Source organism: Eulemur rufifrons, chromosome 7 (genome assembly GCF_041146395.1).
Source record: "Eulemur rufifrons isolate Redbay chromosome 7, OSU_ERuf_1, whole genome shotgun sequence".
Classification (NCBI taxonomy): Eukaryota; Metazoa; Chordata; class Mammalia; order Primates; family Lemuridae; genus Eulemur; species Eulemur rufifrons.
Genome location: NC_090989.1, coordinates 261,158,366 through 261,178,071, shown reverse-complemented (window position 1 = coordinate 261,178,071; position 19,706 = coordinate 261,158,366). Strand labels below are relative to the sequence as shown.

At 34.4% G+C, this 19,706-nt stretch overlaps 1 protein-coding gene and 1 pseudogene across 2 annotated transcripts in view; both read right to left on the bottom strand.

The window, feature by feature from the left end:
• Positions 1 to 16,594, bottom strand: part of FKTN (fukutin) — a 43,545-nt gene extending 26,951 nt beyond the window's left edge. For both annotated transcript variants that reach the window (XM_069474521.1, XM_069474520.1), the window contains exons 1-4: positions 16,451 to 16,594; positions 14,489 to 14,548; positions 9,876 to 10,079; positions 5,720 to 5,997 (exon numbers count right to left, since the gene is read on the bottom strand). In XM_069474521.1, the coding sequence (XP_069330622.1) occupies positions 5,720 to 5,997; positions 9,876 to 10,079; positions 14,489 to 14,548; positions 16,451 to 16,555 (647 nt within the window). In that variant the 5' untranslated portion in view covers positions 16,556 to 16,594. The remainder of the gene's footprint in view (positions 1 to 5,719; positions 5,998 to 9,875; positions 10,080 to 14,488; positions 14,549 to 16,450) is intronic.
• Positions 1,125 to 5,155, bottom strand: LOC138387955 (protein TASOR-like; annotated as a pseudogene).
• Positions 16,595 to 19,706: the final 3,112 nt, after the last annotated feature.

The following is a 19,706-nucleotide window of genomic DNA, read 5'->3' as shown; positions in this document are numbered from 1 at the left end:
CTGAGTCTCATTAATGGGCAAAATGCTAATCTGGATATCAGATTTATGGATACCATACTCTACAAATATTCTTTGAAAGTTTTTGAACCGTCATTATATAAAATACACAATGTAGAGACAGCTTTTATCTACTCGCACACATTTATGTTTCATAACTATCTGTTGACTGACAATTGTGAAATTTACTGAATTATTAAACTTTGAAATAAATTCACAAGGCTTTAAAAAAAGATAATGTCTTCCTACAGAAATGTATTTGAAATACAGAATAAGAAAGCAATATGCATAAAAATGGTAAGAGAATAGTGGCTATTAAGATTTTGACTAAAATAGTAAGAAGAGCCAACATTAACAACAAAGTATATTTTTCCACCCCTATTCTTTTTTTTTTTGGGTGGGGGGGTCATTTTATTTCTAAAACCTGGCTTGGTTAAGAAAAAGTTTGACTTCACATACACAAAAAATGTAGAAGGTGCCAGTTTTCAATATCTTTTTTAGTTGGTCTCAAATATGTGATTTTAAGTACTAATTATAAGAAGGCAAGAATAAACATACTCTGCATTTCTCAAGTATAACTGGTAACTAATGTTTCTGGAAGTTGCCTACAAAGAGTTTTTAATATGGAAATTCTTACAAGTATGGTGAATCTTAAGGTAAAAGACAAAGGTTTACTACTACCTTCACATTATGTTCTGGTATTTAAAACACATTGTAACATCACTATTGGTGACTTCAAAGGGAGAAGAAAAAATTTAACTCTGGGTTAGAAACTTCACACTTAATGACTAATTTCAAGATTATTTTATCCTACAATTGTTAATATCATAAGCTATAGCTAATCAAATTTTACATAAGTACCTTCAAATAACTGTTTCTCATAAGAAATATATTTTATTGTGATAGCTAAGGATATATTTTTGCACATAGTTTTAAATATATATAAATTTATTTCAGTTTTTAGGTGTTTCAACTGTTATAGGCCATCATGACTTAAGCAAGAGGAAAAAATACATTTGAGGAAGGATAAGAAATCTTTTGTTTAAAGAATGAAATATAAATTGTTAATTCACTTCCAAGAAACAGAAAAAGTCCACAACAACTTATTTTTAAAACATTTACTGTGATTATTTCTTTTTTGAATATTGCCTAGAAGAATCACTTTTTCCCCAACTTAACTGAGATAGAGACTTACCTCTATCCAAGCTTTGGGTATAAGCAGATAAAAAGTAATTTTCATTTTCTTGAGACTGATTTAATAAAAGGCCATATGGTGTCCCCAAAAATGTCTGATGAGAACATTAAAATGAATAAACTGATGGTACATATTTGACTGTGATACACCTTAAAGTTGCTATATGAATCTTGTTCTTTTCAATTGCTGTTCTCTCCCCCAAAGCATACTATATCAATAGGAGCTCTCTTCAGAATCAATTTGATAAGTCTAATCTTCTAATAAACTGTTTTGCATGTCAAGAGATGAATGTAACTCAATTTGAATATTTGTTTTTTGATCTGTTCCAGGTGATCCTTTGGTCTCTTTTGCCCATATTTCTGAATGAAAATTGCTATTATATTTGTGAGATTTCATCCCCTGAATCCAGAGACATATCTTCATTGTTTTCATCGCTTTCTAAATGGAGCTATATTTAAAAAACAAAAAGTCCTTCTTTATTGAAATATAAAATTTGTTTAAGTTTTAAAATTATACTTTACTTACACAATATAATGTGTCAGGGCCTGCAAGTCCACAATCCCTTAGAGCTTGGTCTTCTGCCACAAGTTCACTTAGTCACAACATTCACACTAGGTGTGACTGCCCAGATGATCTGATGTTAAAAGTTTCTGTCAAATGTGTTAACATTTAATGCTGAGAAATCCCAACTCCAAAGGGGTTAATGTCAAAACAGCATCTGAGGCAGGGCATGGTGGCTCACACCCATATTCCTAGCACACTGGGAGGCCAAGGTGGGAGGATCGATTGAGCCCAGGAGTTCCAGACCAGCCTGAGCAAGAATGAGATCCTGAGCAAGCGCGAGACCCCATCTCTATAAAAAATAGAAAAATTAGCCGGGTGTGGTGGTGTGTGCCTGTAGTCCCAGCTACTTGGGAGGCTGAGAGGCAGGAGGGTCACTTGAGCCCACGAGTTTGAGGTTGCCGTGAGCTATCATGATGCCACTGCACTCTAGCCTGGGCAACAGAGACTGTCTCACAACAAAACAAAACAAAACAAAACAAAACCAAAAAAACAGCATCTGACTGTAACTCAAGAGTCTCATGAGCACCAAGCAGCAGGTTTTCTTCCGTGACTGAGTTGTGACAGCCCGCAGGATTTTTAAAGTTTTGCATAAAGTCTTCAGTAGTTGCAACCACTATTCCATTACCTGTAAACCTGGAAAGCATCTTGATGTTTTTCTCTGGTAAAAAGACTATGTGTTGATGCTGTATGTTCTGAGCCTGAAGCCTGGGAAAGCAATGCAATTCTGGAGTATTTCGAGTTTGTGAATCACAATTGTGGTATGACAAAATTTCAATCAGATGTTTCTTCTGATAGACATTCAGAAGCATCAGCAAAATTAGAGCTTTGGCATTCAATCTGCCAAGCTCCTTTAGTTTTTTTCTAAAATTTACAGTGAACTTTCCATTGCCATTTTCCTTCTGAAATGCTAAGTTCTTCAATGAATGTCAAAAAAATTTTAAGGTTCTCAATTGTGACATCCTCTGGGTGTAGAATCGATTCATCAGATATGATAAAACTGCCAGATACAAATAATTCATTGTATGACTTTTGACATCATCTAGGCTATAAACATCAGCAAAATGAACACAGAGGAGCTTCTTTAAATTTGATCATCTGGCCAGGCGTGGTGGCTCACGCCTGTGATCCTAGCACTCTGGGAGGCCGAGGTGAGCTCAGGAGTTCGAGACCAGCCTGAGCAAGAGTGAGACACTGTGTGTACTAAAAAAAAAGAAAGAAATTAGCTGGACAACTAAAAACATATATATAAAAAATTAGCTGGGCATGGTGACACATGCCTGTGGTCCCAGCCTCTCAGGAGGCTGAGGCAGTAGGATTGCTTGAACCCAGGAGTTTGAGGTTGCTGTAAGCGAGGCTGACATCACGGCATGCTAGCCCAGGCAACAGAGTGAGACTCTGTCTCAAAAAATAAATAAATAAATAAAATAAATTTGGTCATAATGCCAGGTATCACAATTGTGAATGAAACCTGTAATGTCGGGCCGGGCGCGGTGGCTCACGCCTGTAATCCTAGCACTCTGGGAGGCCGAGGTGGGCGGATCGTTTGAGCTCAGGAGTTCGAGACTAGGCTGAGCAAGAGCGAGACCCCATCTCTACTAAAAATAGAAAGAAATTATATGGACAGCTAAAAATATATATAGAAAAAATTAGCCGGGCATGGTGGCGCATGCCTGTAGTCCCAGCTACTCGGGAGGCTGAGACAGGAGGATCCCTTGAGCTCAGGAGTTTGAGGTTGCTGTGAGCTAGGCTGACGCCACGGCACTCACTCTAGCCTGGGCAACAGAGAGAGACTCTGTCTCAAAAAAAAAAAAAAAAAAAAAAAGAAACCTGTAATGTCTTCATTTTGAATAATAATCAATAGTTTATATAATTTTAATCTTCTTTCCAAAGAATGTTCTGGATGACAGTCTGTATTGCCTAATTTGATAAGATATTCTTTTATTTCTTTACAGAATATACTCTCTTCTTCTTTACGAATATAAAATTTCACAGTATTTTTTCAGGACATCTTTCATGATTCAAAATATTAAATATTTCAGGTTCTAACTGGCTTGTAAAATTTGAAAGAGCTGGTTGGGCAGAAATGTTTACATCACTGGAAGATCTATTGTTTATTTTTCTACTGGTTCCAGGCAATTTAACCAGGTAGAGTATAATCAGAAGGAACCATAACTCGGTGGCATGATGTGGCTGGTTCATTTCCACTTGGGTTAAACTCAAAGTTGAAGAGGAATGCTGCTCATAGGAGATGGTGTCTTTCAAAGCATCACTAAAAAGTGGCTCAAAGAGGTGTTTATTGTCAAAGTCACTTGAGGACACTGGTATGACATGCCTTTCCAGAGCATTCAATGCTATCTTAGCACCAGAATCATTAGGACTGACAGGTGGCAAATTTCCAGCCTTAGCTGATGCTTTAACAATAATCATATTTAGTTTCTCATGCAAGCCCTCTATAAACTCCTGCACATCAGCTTTGGAATTTTTTGGATATATGAACTCAGAAAGCTGCTTCATCTTCTCTTATGTTGAAAAGAGAGGTATGGGAATTCTACTGACATATGAAACATTGTTTTACTTAAAAACTCTTCTATCTGCCTAGGAAAGAGACTGTGCTCTCCTAACACTGTCCTGTCTGTGGTTTCACTCACTGCAGATGGCTCTGCTGCTAGCACACACTACTCCTCTACTGTCACCACCTGACCTGTCAACACATCATCCTCAGTGGTGCCCTTCAGTGTGTCTGTAAGCGGAGAGGATGGAAACTGGTAATCAGAATGTCTGTCTACTTATTATCACCCAGGGATGGTTAGGAAAGGCCAACTGTTGTTCTGGTGATTTCACACCTGTAATTGGAATTAGTTTCCAACATATTTCACTCTCTTCAACATTCTTTGACTTAGGCTGTTGTCTTCGGAATCCATGTTCAATGGGAATAGTAGGACACAAACTGCAATCTGCGGGATTATTCACACTAATTAAATTTGTATCTTCTTTCAAATGTAGCTTATGGTCAGTGCCTACATCACTGGTAGAAACAGCAACAGGATACTTAAAGATGCTGCATCAACTTCTAGCAATGGGCTCTGAGTACCCTTAAAACATGCATTTTCAATTTTTGCACAAGTAGGCTGCTCATGTTTTTTCTTATCTGGGGTAGAGTTCAGTTCATACTCATGTTTTTGCCTTGGCTCTTCACAGGTATTATCAGTGCTCAGTCCTCAATCTCTGTTGCCTCTGTCTGTTAGGGATGCACCAGAAGGGCGTGCACTTGCTAGTGTTTCTGACAGCCAGTTAAATAGCCTATGGGTGTCAGCAATGCCAGCGCTCCAGGTGTCCTGCCGCTGCCACCTCAAAGTCAGCGTCATGCCCAAGTGAGCCAACAGGTTGTTGCACATCATTTTAAACAATATACAGGAAAGTGCATACAACATAAAGACACAAAATAATGAATTATAAAGTAAACGCCCAAATCTGTACCACAGAAACAGAATTTTGTCAGCTTCCCTACAGTTCTCTGTGCCTTACCCGATCACTCCTCCTCCACTCCTCCTAGACATAAACTCTGCTGTCTTTTCTGACACCTTTCTTATTCTTCTTAATATTTTTACTACGTAAGAATACATCCATGAACATAATTTAGTTTGTGTTTGAATTTTATAAGTGCAATCACAGTTGTATTCTTTTGTGCCGTATGTCACTCAACATTGTAGGATTCATCCATGCTGTTGCATAGACCTCTAGTTCATTTATTTCCCACTGCATACTTGTATGAACAAACATATATGTATAAATTTACTTATCCTTTTATTGAGTTGCTTCTAATTTGGGGGTATTAAGAACAATGTTACTATGAACATTTATGTGAATTATATATTAGATTTCAATACTAATTGTTAAAAAAGGGCAAGAATTCATGACTGAACAACACTCATTTCACATTTCCCCTTTTCACTCTGAACTTACCTGTCAAAAGCTCCAGGATAACGACCGAACTGTAACTTTCTAAAAGGAACAAATTTCCTGTCAATGTGCCTTTTGAGTCGTAGATGGCCGTGCCAGAGGTAGTTGCCACTCCTCTCATGAAAGACCACCAAGTGGATGGTATGAGTGGCCAATTTGCAGATATAGTGCAGGGGAATTTCGGTTCCAGAAAGTGAGTCTATCCCATCTAGCCGGGGATCTTTGCTTTCAATCTTTAGGCACTGAAATCCCATATTCTCAGCTATCCGAAACCAGCCTTCCTAGAAACAAAGATAAACATCAAGCTTGAAAATTTAAAACCAAATACTAGTAGAAAACCAAAGTGATCCTTACATGGAATTGAGCCATACTTTTCTACTAATTTGTTCTTTGTCAGAGGATTTTAAAATGAGGGTGATGAATGGAAGGGAGTGGTGGGAGAATACAGTAAAGTAACAAAAAGAGAAAATATATAGCGTGGAAGATACTGCCAAATACTCTCTTTATAAAAATTAATACAAATTTCTTCCTTGAAATGAGAGTGCATATTAGTGTTCTTTGGTTAGTTTCTACAAAGTAAATGTTATAAAAGGATAGCACTTAAAATGAAACTTGTAACTCTTCTTCTCTTCTTTTTTTAAATAAAGATGAGGTCTTGCTTTTGTGGCTCAGGCTGGAGTGCAGTGGCACCATCATAGTTCCTGGGCTCAAGTGATCCTCCCGCCTTGGCCTCCCAAGTAGCTGAGATTACAGATGTAACCCATTGTGCCCAGCTTATAATTCTTAATTTAACTTCTAATAACCTTTATCTTCTAAAATACTTCAAAAAAGTAGTTCTTTCATCTCATAGTTTATATCCCAACACTCAAATACTACCATAATAGAACCCCATCATAATGCAAAGCATTAGAAACAGACTGAAACATAATGTAAAACGAAGTACATTTTCTAATATCCTTAGTTACAGCATAAATCTCACATAATAAGATTAACGTATATAGTATATTTTAGTCGTAATCTCAACAACCAGTAGATGGTTAAATAGTATTGATTATTAAGAATACCTTACAATTGAATAGGAATTTACAACCTCCAAAGAACTTCTATACACATTACTGAATTTGCACATGACATCTACCCTATAAGGAAGCACAGGTATTACAGATAAGGAAACAGACCCACAGAAGTCAAGTTTCCTGTCTAAAGAAATAAAACTAAAAAGGTGCAAATCCACTGCAAGCACTAGCCTGTGCTAATAAGGACCAAATCCAAGGTCTTTTTCATTATATAACACTACCTCTCTAGACTATATAATGTATATAAAGCTTATTCACATTCACATCTCATTTGATACCCACAAAAATTACATAGGTCAGGAAGGAAGATATTACTATGCCTAGCTTATAGTTAAGAAAAATATAGGTCTAAGAAGCAATACCAGATATTAAGGTTATTAAATGATAGGGCTGTGTCTTTAAGTTTTTCTCAATAGCCACAGCATTCATCAACATTTTTCAAGAGTACTTTCTTCACACCATTTTGCCTTTCAATATAGTCATTTGACTTAGTTGTACCCTCATTATGCTCTCATAAGACGCACACACCTCTTCATACTATTTATTTATATTATCTTTTAATTGTTTAAATGATTAAATTCCATTAATAGACTGCAAGTTTCTCAACCATAGGAATCAACAGAGTGTGCAGTACCCAGTAGGTACACAACAGATATTTGTTGTTGTTCATATTGTTAAATGAGAGAAAGTGATACTTCTGGTAGAGAATGCTAACTAGTACCAATAACAAGTATCTTCTCGTTTCTGGATGTAAAGCTTAACTGTGTTCTGACTAGTGGGATGTGACAGAAGTATCATATACTTGTAGGCCTGGCCTTACAATATCCCAAAAGATCTTCCATGTTCTCTTTCTTCCATCTGCATGAATGAAAGCAAAGAACTCCAACATAGGAAAGCCACACAAATGAAACAGCTGGATCCCTGAGCATATTATAGAAAAATTGCCTAGGAATATCCCTGACCAGAAATATTCAAACCCTATTTTTTATAAAGACAAATACTCCTTTCTTGTGTTAAGTCAATGAAATTTTAGGGTTGTTTTTATTAATAATAGCAACTTATGTAACTTACCCTGGCTAATACAATTTCACTTTGGTTCTTATATTAGAATTATCAACTGTAAAATTCTTTTCCCTTTTCTTTCTTGGTACACCTAAGAAGTAGAAAGTTCTGACCTATGGCCAATTCAGAGAAAGACGCTACTATACAGAATGAAAGAAAGGCATTATAAACTGGTAAATTCAGGAAAAATTTAAAAGGCCAGCCAGACCTTGACAGGAATCTGACCTTGGGTTGTAGGAGGAAAGAAAGACTGACAGACAAAATAGGCAGAACTATGATACGGTTTGTCTTCTTATAACTATGAGAGTGAAAAAAGTCAAGAACAAAGTAGTTGCTCTAATCAAGTGGAGTAAATTCCTAGGTCAAGGCTGTGCTGCACAAATCTATTTCCAGTTGCCTTGGCAGTGGTTTGTTCACTTTATGCTAATTACATTAATAAAGGCAAATGAAGCCTATAGTTATTAGATCTAATGATCCAGTTATCTTTAACTTGGGCGAAGTTTTAGTGAGGACTATCCAAGGGCTCTGTAAGATATCATAATGTGCTTATTCTGGGTTTAGCTGACTTTTTGCTTCCACTGACTCTGGTCATATCAGTTTTGCCAATTGTGGCATATTCCCTTTCTTTTAAAGTAGCAATTCTCAAGGCAAGTAGGACTGCACCCAACAGACATTTCAGAAATTTGTGGGGAAATTTTGGTTTATCATAATGATAAACTGGTATTTAGAGGTCTAGGCCAGGAACACTAGACATCCTACAATCCAAAATATGAAAATCTGACTGGGCACAGTAGCTCACACCTGTAATCCCAGCACTTTAGGAGGCCACGGTGGGAGGATCGATTGAGGCCAGAAGTTCGAGACTTGCCTGGGCAACACAGTAAGACTCTGTCTCTACAAAAATAAAAAAAAGAGGTGGGTGTGGTGGCCTGTGCTTTATAGTTCTACCTACTCAGGAGGCTAAGGCAGGAGAATTACTTGAGGCCAGGAGTGCAAGGCTGAAGTGAGCTATGATGGTGCTGCTGTACTCCAGCCTGGGGCATAGAGAGAGAGACCCTGTTTCCAAAAAAAAAAGACAAAATATGAAAATTTACCCTGTGTACCACATAATTTCAAATGTCCTATCAAACAATCACATAGTAAAAAACTTGTTTATAATTATCCAAGCCCTTATTTCCCAGGAATACAATAGCCATTATCAATTGAGAGAAAATTTTACTTTTTTGTTGTTGGAAACTTGCTCCCTATTTTGGAAAAACACCATACTAACAACAACACCATTCATAGTATGAGTTTATATATGTAGCTACCACATTCTGTGATCCTGCTTATAAATACAAGCATGTGAATAACTTTATTACAATAGTCTTCCAGTATAGTCATGCCTGAGTCATTTACACACTGAAATATATATTATTTCCTTTTATTTCTACATTATATTGTAGTTAAGACACTATATTGATTTGGGAAGTTATGTGCGTAGGAAGGTGTAACTTCTATGAACTTCATTTTGGGAAAATAAAGGGACATTATAAAATACTCTTTGTTAAAATCATTTAATAAGCCTTGTAGGCTTTTTCTATGAGAAAACCAAACAGTACAATAGAAATGACCTACAAATACTGATACTGAGGAATCTCCCCAGTGAAAAAGCTATCATCCTTCCTCTCATCTTCCTGCCTTGCACATGGATGTGATACCTAGAGCTATGACAGCTATCTTGTGATAATGAGGGAAATTAAGAAAGAATTTCAGAGCTACATATCCTGACATGAGTAGGCAGCTGAACTAATACTATAATAGCAGCCACCAACCTTTTAACCTCTTGTTATACACACACAAAAAATCCCCTAGTTGCTTTAGTGATTGTTGCGTTCTGTTACTTATACAGAAAACATTCCTGATACAATTTATAAAGAGTTTTAGGAACAATTTTTAATGTTTTACAACTTAAACTAGTCTAATCCTATACTATTTTGTAAAAGATACATATTCCATTACCTGAAAACAAATCATCTTACCTCATTCTTCCATAGGTGATACTGTAGTGCAAACACAGTGAAGTCTCTTGGAACACAGAAAAACTTGCATTCTGAAGTGGAGCCACGAGAAGTATTTTTGACTTGTTCAAAGTTTTTATTAATTAATTCCAGAATCAAAGGATCAATAAGGAACACTGGTACATTTTGGCTGGATGTTAACATAATAAATTTTTTAAGTGCACGCTGTTTGAGAGGAAAAGAATCTTCTTAATTCCACTACACCAATACATCAGCCTGTTTAATTTATTACATTTTTATTAATTAATTTTATAATAATGCATAGTATTTACCCAATAGATACCATGCTTGTCATTGTGCTTAAGAAAAAACAAATAACACATATGGTTCCTGTTCTCAAGAAGTACACAATCTTCTAAGAAAGATGAACAAATATTTATAAGGTGAAATATGCTATAATAAAAATATATATAACATACGGTAAAAGTACAGACCAGTAAGCTACTAATTTACTATACATCAAAAAGATAAGAAATCTTCATAGAGGAAGTAGTATATGACATAAAGACTCTGTGTTTACAAATTATTCTCTTGGTATTAGCTAAATCTCTTTCTTTCTTTCTTTCTTTTTAATTAGCTTTTTTTTTTTTTTTGTAGAGACAGAGTCTTCCTATGTTGCCAGGCTGGCCCTGAACTCCTGGGTTCAAGTGATCCTCCCACCTCAGCCTCCCAAAGTGCTGGGATTACAGACATGAGCCACTGCGCCTGGTCAAGCTAAATCATTTCAAACAAAAGTGAGAGAGGAAATATCACATCTGTTAACTTTTAAAAATCAGTCATGTCAATCTTTCAAATACAAAAATCAATTGTGCATGCCATTTCTCTTCATATTTGTAATATTGCTTGATAATCTTTCTAAGCAAAAGACTCAGACCAAATACACTGCCTGCTTGATCATTCCCACATTCACAGAAATACTGTGCTTTTCTATTTTTAAATATAATTCTGCTGGGCAGTAAGTAAGGTCCTCTACTGAAAAAAATAAATTTCAAAATTAAAATGGAAACTTACTAAATTACATTTAGGAGTAAATAATACCTAAGAATAGCAAAGACAAATAGAATAACAGATACACACTACAGTTTAAAAGCCTATTTCAATGAAAGCAATACTGAATTTAAAGGAATGTTTGCACACCAAAAAGGTGCTTCATGGAATTAAGAACAAATTCTTATTTACAAAATCTGAAGAGAATTATTAAAATACACACAAGATAATAAATAGACAAAAATATCAAGAATTATAAGGATGAAGAATGAGATAAAGCTAGGAAGCAGTCTCTTATCACTTATTTTTAGTGTAGAGTATTATGCAAATGCAAAGAATATATTAATCTCTGCCCTAGAGGGTGTTTATTATTTCTTAGGGGGAGAGAGAGCTAAAAGTTAGAATTAACCTTATGCCAAAAAATTCAACTTAGATGAAATAGATGAATTTCCTAAATACAACTTAACAAAACTACACGATGAGACAGAAAATCTGAATTGCCCTATACCCATTAAGGAAATTGAATCTGTTATTTTAAAAAATCTTCCCTCAAAACAAGAAGAAAATAACTCCATACTCACATGGTTCAGTGGCAAATTCTATCAGTTTTAAGAAAGAATACCAATTCTATAAAAACTTTTTCAGAAAACTGAGCAGGAGGAAATAAATATTTCCTATCTGATTTTATGAGGCCAGTGTAGTAATATTTATAGCAAAACTTGACAAAGACATCACAATAAAAGAAAATTATAGATCACCATCCCTCATGAACATAGATGCAAAAATACTTAATAAAATATTAGAAAATCAACTCCAGTAACAACAACAAAAATCAGGCAAAGAAGAAAAGTAAATATCCTGACCAAGTAGTGTTTATCCCAGGAATGCAAGCTTAGTTTAGCATTTGAAAATCAAGCAATAAAATTCACCAAATCAACAGAATAAAGGGGAAAAATTCTGATAATTTCAATATAGAAAAAGTATTTGACAAAATTCAATACCTATTCATGATTTAAAACTTTCAGCAAAACAGTAATGAGGTACTTCCTCAACCTGATAAAAGGTAAGAATAAAAAATCTATTATTGAGTTGTAGGAGTTCTTTATATATCTTTGATACCAGGCCTTTGTCAGAAACATATTTTGCAAGTATTTCCTAGTTTGATTATTCATTCTTAAGGGTGTTTTTTGATGAGTACAAATTTTAAATTTTAATAGTCTAATGATTTTTTTCCCTTAGGGTTATTGGTTTACATTAGAAAGAAAAAGAAAAAAATGGTTTTGGAAGAAAAATGAGATGACAGAAAATAGTGCATAAAAGGTGCTTAAATGTTTGTTGAATCAATCGTAAACACAAATATGATGAACACATTTATAGCTTCATTACAATCATTAGTATAAATATAGATTAAGGCAAGGTCAAGGAGAGATTCTATAACTCATCTTATAAATACACCCTCCAGGTTGTTACCAACACAATCATTAATGCTCCTTGGAAACAGACTTCCAATTGATTCTAAATCCAATTAATTCTAAATCAGCATGACTATTACCATCTGACCTTCAGTAATTCATTTTGTTTCTAAGAATGAAATATGTTTTGTTGATTATCTTGAGATCCTAAGACCCTATTCATCCACTTGTGTATTAAAATTTTATCAAAACCTAAAAGAGCTTGGCAGGACTTGTTCTTAGTAAAAGCCTAGTTCCTAATTATCATCATTTTTTTTCCTAAGTGCTCTCATGTCATCCCTTTAACAACTCATGCTAGTATTTTATCAGGCCTCAACATCACTTACTGATCAGATTTCACCTTTCATTCTTTCTAAAAGATTAGAACAGAAGTATTTTGGTACTTCTGCCTTCCTTGTGATTTTGCAAATATTACAGTGATTCAGTGACCATATTTATAATTTTTTTTAGTACCCTGCAATGTAATTAGCTTAGAGTACAAAGAGAAGTCACTGAATGTAGTAAGCTGCTCTTCAATATTTTGCTCATTTACTTTGGAAATAAACCCTTTTAAAAAAAATCTGTCATTTCCTCCCACTTCAAGGATCATTCCCTGAATGAAAAATATAAAGTCACCCTATTTTTCTCTGTTATTTTAAGCTTTAAATTATATACAAATTCCACTTTAAAATATATCAGTGAACTTGTACCCTCTTTGCTCTATGTACAAAAAGATTTAGGAATGTTGTCAGACCATTGTTGATTAATCCAGAAAAGCAAAATCTTTTATCCTACTGAAACTATTGCAAGCTTTAACATTTTTTCTTAACTTTTTCAGTACATATATGGAGACTCTTAAAAATGGCAAACTTGAAAAATTTACATTCTTGTAAGTATCATCACATCTTAGAATGTTAAAACCTACAGTGGATCACTTCCATGGTCTTCAGACAGGTATATTCACAGCTGTTAAATACTGAATTTTAAATCTCAAAAAATTACTTCAACCACACGATAATAAATCTAGTCCAAGCATTGTGTGTGTGTTTCTTAAGGGTGGGATAGAGGTAGACAAAGACTAGAGAGAAGGGTACAAAAGTCCCCTTTTTATTTAACCTAGAATCTTTATAACTGTGATGGGGTAAAATAATGCCAAGTATATTCCCCAGACTAACCTAAATTCATTGAGCAAAACATTTGCTATTTTTAAATAAATTAAAATTTCACATTAATACCTCTAGACTAGATAGCTAAGGAGACTGATAATATCCCAGGCTTTACTTTTCAAATAGCTGTTCAAATCTACTTGGTGTCAATAATGACCTAAAATGATCACTACTTGATGATGTGAAAATTCACTTTAATCTAAAGCCTTCGACATCTCTAGTTACAGAAAAGCCAAAGATTGAAGCATATCTATAAGAAAAATATCCAGTCATTTTCATAATGTATAACATGGGTATGTGTGTGTTTAGCTATACATATATAATATATATGGTATATCATATATACATATATGTATACGTATACATCTACATATATATGTATCAGGATAAATGTTATGTTTTTATTAGTAACCCTGCAATGCTTTTCATTCTAAATTTTAAAAAGAAAATATATTTTATAAATGTGTAGGCTCTGAAATTTATAAAACAAAACAAGGATATATATTGTATATATTGCTGGTTTCCCCTGATCTTATAAAGAAAACATATTGAATAAATTTTTATTCCTGATCACTAATTTTCCCTTATTGGTAAATTCAATTCTAATTCACATATTCACTCATTTAGGGAAGCACCATAGTTCAGCAAATGAGGGTTTTAGAGGCAGACAGTTAGAATTGGAACGCAACCATTTATAAGCCAACTAACCATAACTTCTCCAAGTGAACTGAAAATAAGTATTATACCTATGTACTGACTTCCTGGGGTTTCCATAAGGATTAAATGAGATATTACACGTAAAGCATTTGGCATAGGGCCCGCTCCTTCCCTGCCGCTACCTACTTACTGGCCACCCTCCACCACTTCAAGGTAGCTATTATCATTGTCATCATTCAACATGTACTTACAGAATAAACAAATGAACTAAACGAACACCGTAATTGAGGAACTTCTTGTTTATTGTACATACCCACTGTATGCTATCAAATCCAATTCGGCTTCCTTTGGATTTTGATAAACCAGCTCCATTCTAGGAATACAACAAAAGAACTTTTTAGTAAATTCAAAGCTTACATTTAGCATAAGTATGAGATTCAAACTAGAAAATTAGCTCATAATCATTAAAAAGCATTATCAAAATACTTATTTTCATATAGTCATGAGCTAAGCATTCTACAATTTTATGATATAACAACCCAAGATGGAAAACACTGATAGATTATAGTAAGTTAATTAAGTTATTGGAAAGTGAGGTATATATGGTCAACATCTCTGAACCAGTTAATTCCCATCAATGAATAGGAAATTCTTTGCTATCTCTTTGGAATTAGGGTTTGTCTGTTTAGTTCCATACTGTTAATCTCATATCTACACACACTAATGAGTGGTTGTAGATCTTGGCAAAGTGATAAGAAAGTATAATAATACTTATCGAGCAACTCCTAAGTATAAGGTACTACATCTGAGATTTCCATATATGAATTATATGTTCTCATTGACCCCTCACAACAATCCTGCAAAGTAAGCATCATTATTTCTGTTTTATGGACAGCTCCGGTGTCCACACTTTATCTAACATATATCATAATTTCAAATATTATTTTTTAATATTTTTTAAAATATTCAGGTCTAGAGAATCAGAAGGAAGAAAAATATTATCAGGTTTCATCTGATATGCCCCCAAATACTTTGAAAGGAACAGAAGAATGTCTGATGGTCTAGAGACAAGAGGAAGAATATATTTCAAGCTCAAAGAAGACCCAAAGTAATTTCTTATGCCTTGAATGCATTCTTTATCTATAAGCTATAAATGGGAGAATGTTGAAGAAAAATTAGAGTAGCCTCACCCTAAAAATGAAACATGCTCCAAGTACCTAAACTCATCTCCTGACTAAACTGCACACTCAAGGGCAGGGACCAAGACCAATCCAACGTTGTATCAACAGTGCCTAGCATAGTCCTTGGTAACTAATAAATGCTTAGTAAGGGTTTGTTAATTGGAGAGAGAGAGGTAGGGGAGAAGAAAGGGATGAATATACTAAGTAAGGTAGAGCTAGAATTGGTCTCTCCTCACAGGCTCTGCAACTTAGCCTATATCATTTTAATATTAAGGAATGTTTGAGAGAAAACAACACAGGCTGCTTTGTAATCTTCAATCTTCAAAAGAGACTGCAGATTCTGTAATAATTTAGCCACTTGTTGCTCAACATGGCCCTACATTAGTAGATAAGACTACACTTCCAGGCTGTTTAATTTGTTGAGTTTGGGATAAGCAAATTTCTAGCTAGCCAGCAGATTATTTTTATAATATTATAGCTTTATTGTCATAATTCATATACTATAAAATTTACCCTTTTAAAGTGCACAATTCAGTGATTTTTAGTATGTTTGGAGTTGTGTGACTATCACCATTATTTAATTTCAGAATATTTTCATCACTCCAAAAGGAAACCATATTCTGTGGGATCTTTAAAAGCTGTTCCTTTCTAAACCATTGACTCTACTTCTTTATTCCTATAGATACAGATAAAGGCAAGTCATACCATTACACTTCCCTCGTAGGTACTAAATTAAAATATACACTGTACTAAAGTAAACTAATTTTGATATTTTAACAAAATCATCATTGAGTTCATTTAGATGAGGGATAATGTGCTTATCAAAATAAAATTTTTAAATAACTATATGAGAAAATTTCAATAAACATCATCTGAAACTTGGCACCTTTGTCTTTAGTTTGTTATTACAATAATATTTAATGCAATTTTGAATTGGTTGCCACATCTCTTAAAGATGAGAATCTCAGTAAGAAATATTTCTGCAACGATTTGAATAACTATGACTGATTTTATGTATTACAAAGCAGAAGGATGTTAAGAAAATATACAGCTAAAATGAAGTCTAATGATGAAAAAGAAAGAAAAAAATTTACCTTTGTTGATAAATAGTGCTTATAGTAGTACAACTGAAACAGGAGAAATGCAGAACTTGTTAACGTTAAAAGGGCCAAAATCACGTTCTTATTGATTCTACTCATTAGTCTGCGGTGCTCACTTGGTTGTCTTTTGAAAGTAACCCAGTCGTTTTCATCTTTTAGAACAGGAAGGTAATTTTGTTTTCTGTGAACAGAAAGATATTTTGAAAGAGACAAAAACCTATTTTTAATTTTTCACCTCTAATAACCAACAACAGAACAATCAAAAAGTTATTTAAAGTTCCACAGACATTCTTTGACCTGGTAATTTTCTATCCTACAGAAATAGATATGAGACCAAAGATGAAAGAACAAAAGTGCTTATCATGGCATTCTATACAATTGCAAATAACTGAGAACATAATTAGGATATTTATAAGAACTGACCAACAGAGATTGGGAGGGACTTCTCCAAAGTTTGTGATTCAGTAGATCTGGCGTGGGACCTCTGAGTTAGCAGTTCCCACAAGTTCTCACGTGATGCAGATGCCCCTACCACAATAAGAATCACTTCCATAGAAGAAATTGAGAGTCTCTACTCAAGGAAAACGATCTGTATGATAGCTCTTTGTTGTTTTTCGAGTTTCTATGATCTAGGATGTGGTCAGTTTTTATAAATATCCAAAGTATGTTTTCAGTTTTCTGCAAGTGTAAAGAATGCCATGATGGACATTTCATTCTTTCACCTTAAATCCCATTTCTGAATATTTCTTTAGAATAAGAAATTTAAAAAGGTTTTATTTCTTCTTATCTCATCTGCACTGATTTTGGCTAAATATATTTTGTTCTTTAAGTGCTTATCTTTATTCCTTCAAATACACACCTCTATTACCTGATGTCTAAGCTTTATAAGTCTTTTGTTCTCCAGCTATAAAATAAGAAATCAGCAAATTCACACTAACTTCTGCCATCTCTGCTCTTTCTATCTTGACTTTTATTAGTTACTTCTACTTTGTTACAGTTCTATTCTATTTCATAACTACAAATCTCACTTATTTTGATCTCATTCCTACAATGTTCCCTGCCAATCCTTTTAGTATATCATCTCTGTTCACCTACTGGATGACTGACATTCATCTTCTTGCAGTTTATCAAAAAGAACTCATGGGTACTACTTACCTTGAGCTCTTACATTGTTCAAAAATAGTTGTCAGTTGACAGTTTGGCTTTGAGGTCACACTTCCTTCCTCTGATGACTTACAGGCTTTGTATCATTGTCCTGTAATGCTAAATATTCCCTTGACAGTATCTGATTTCCCACTCCACCCACACAGGTAATTTGATCTCTTTAATGAGATGAGCAAAGGATGTATTTCTTACCTTTGAAATCCAATGTTTTTCAAACTAGCTTGTGGAAGGATGTTGATGACAGCATATTAGTTTTTCCTCAATCATTGTGTGTCCTTCCAATCTGCAGAATAAAGACTTACCTGTGTAAAGTTTTCTTAAGTTATATGTTTGAATATTTTTCTGTTATAATGTTGAATTCTCTATTTCCAGAACCACAATTAAGCATTTGTTTTATCGCCTTCATTCCCATTTCACTTTAATTTTCAAAAGCCTGTCATCAGGTCCTTTACTCAATTTTCAAAGTTAATTTTCCTTCCAATGTGTTCTTTATTTCTCTAACTTTGTCTCTTTTCTTTCCTGAGCTCTGACAGATTAAGATTCACCATATACTCTTGCGCAACTAATTCTTCTAGCTCTTGAGCCAATTGCCTTTGTCTGTTACTGTCTCAGGGTAATTTCAAATAGAAGAGGACACAAATGACTTTACTCTGCCATCTTAAAATCAGAAGTCTTGGTTTGGGATTTTAAAACAATCCAAATAAGCTTCTAGAGCTGAAGGCTATATAAAGCAAATACTATAAGAATTTATATAAGGTCAACAAACTACTTAAGAGAAATGATATTAACAGTGACATGAACAATCCACTTGTTCTACAGATAATGTATATTAAGCAGAGATAACTGAATAAATCATGATTATTCTCTATCTCCCCAAACTGTGAAAACTAGCAATATAAACCAACATTGATGGTGGTATTAGTTTTTACATTAAAACCTGCTAAAATAAAATCATCAAATAAAAGTTGAGTATGCATTATATGAAATGCTTGGGACCAGAAGTGTTTTGAATTTTGGATTTTGGAATATTTGCATTATACTTACTAATCTGAACATCCCAAATCTGGAAATCTGAAATGCTCCAATGAGCATTTCCTTTCATCATCATGATGGCACTCAAAAAGTTTTGGATTTTGGAGTACTTCAGATTTCAAATTTAGGATACTCAACCTATATTCTGAGAAGGGCAGCTCACATGATTAACAAGAATATCCTTTGTTTTCAAGATTTCAGCTCAGTTTCTTGTATTTGTATTAACTAATACATCAGTGTATTGTACATTGATTCTTAGTGAACTCTAAAGTGGCATTCAGATTGTGCCACAGCCCAGTATCTTCTAAGCCCAAATAAATAAATGGGAAAAAAACACATAATAGGCCTAAATAAGCCCCTACAGACATAAAATCTAAATATCTTCTTTTCTCTTTGGAGACATCTCTAGTTTACAATAAATTCTTACATGAAATAAATGTACAAAAATATTATCAATATCTTAACTACATTTTTATTATCAAGAGGATATCCAATTAACTTTATTTCATTATTTTTTATAAATGCCAAGGCAATCCAATTGCAAAGGAAATTAGACTACAAAAATGTTCTTTTTTATTAGCAATATCTCTTCATTAGCAACATAGTAACCACATAAAAATAAATAATATAGACCGGGCATGGTGGTTCATGCCAGTAATCCCAGCACTTTGGGAGGCAGAGGCAGAAGGATCACTTGAGGCTAGGACTTGGAGACCAACCCAGGCAACATAGCAAGATCCTACCCTGTCTCTATAAAAAAATTTTAAAAATTAGCCGGGCGTGGGGTGCACACCAGTAGTCCCAGCTATTTGGGAGGCTGAGCCAGGAGGATCACTTGAGCCTGGGAGTTTGAGGACAGGCACCTTCAGCCAAGAATACATTCTTTTATCCTTCCTTTCATCTCTTATTATCAATTTTACTATGTATCAAGACATGAAAAAGGTTGGGGAAAAACTGGTAGCAGATAAAAGTCATACACAGATGTGACAAAAAAAGGTATGAGATGAGAAGTTCAAGATAGTTCTCAGGGTCTTTCTACAGCCAAGAACAGCAC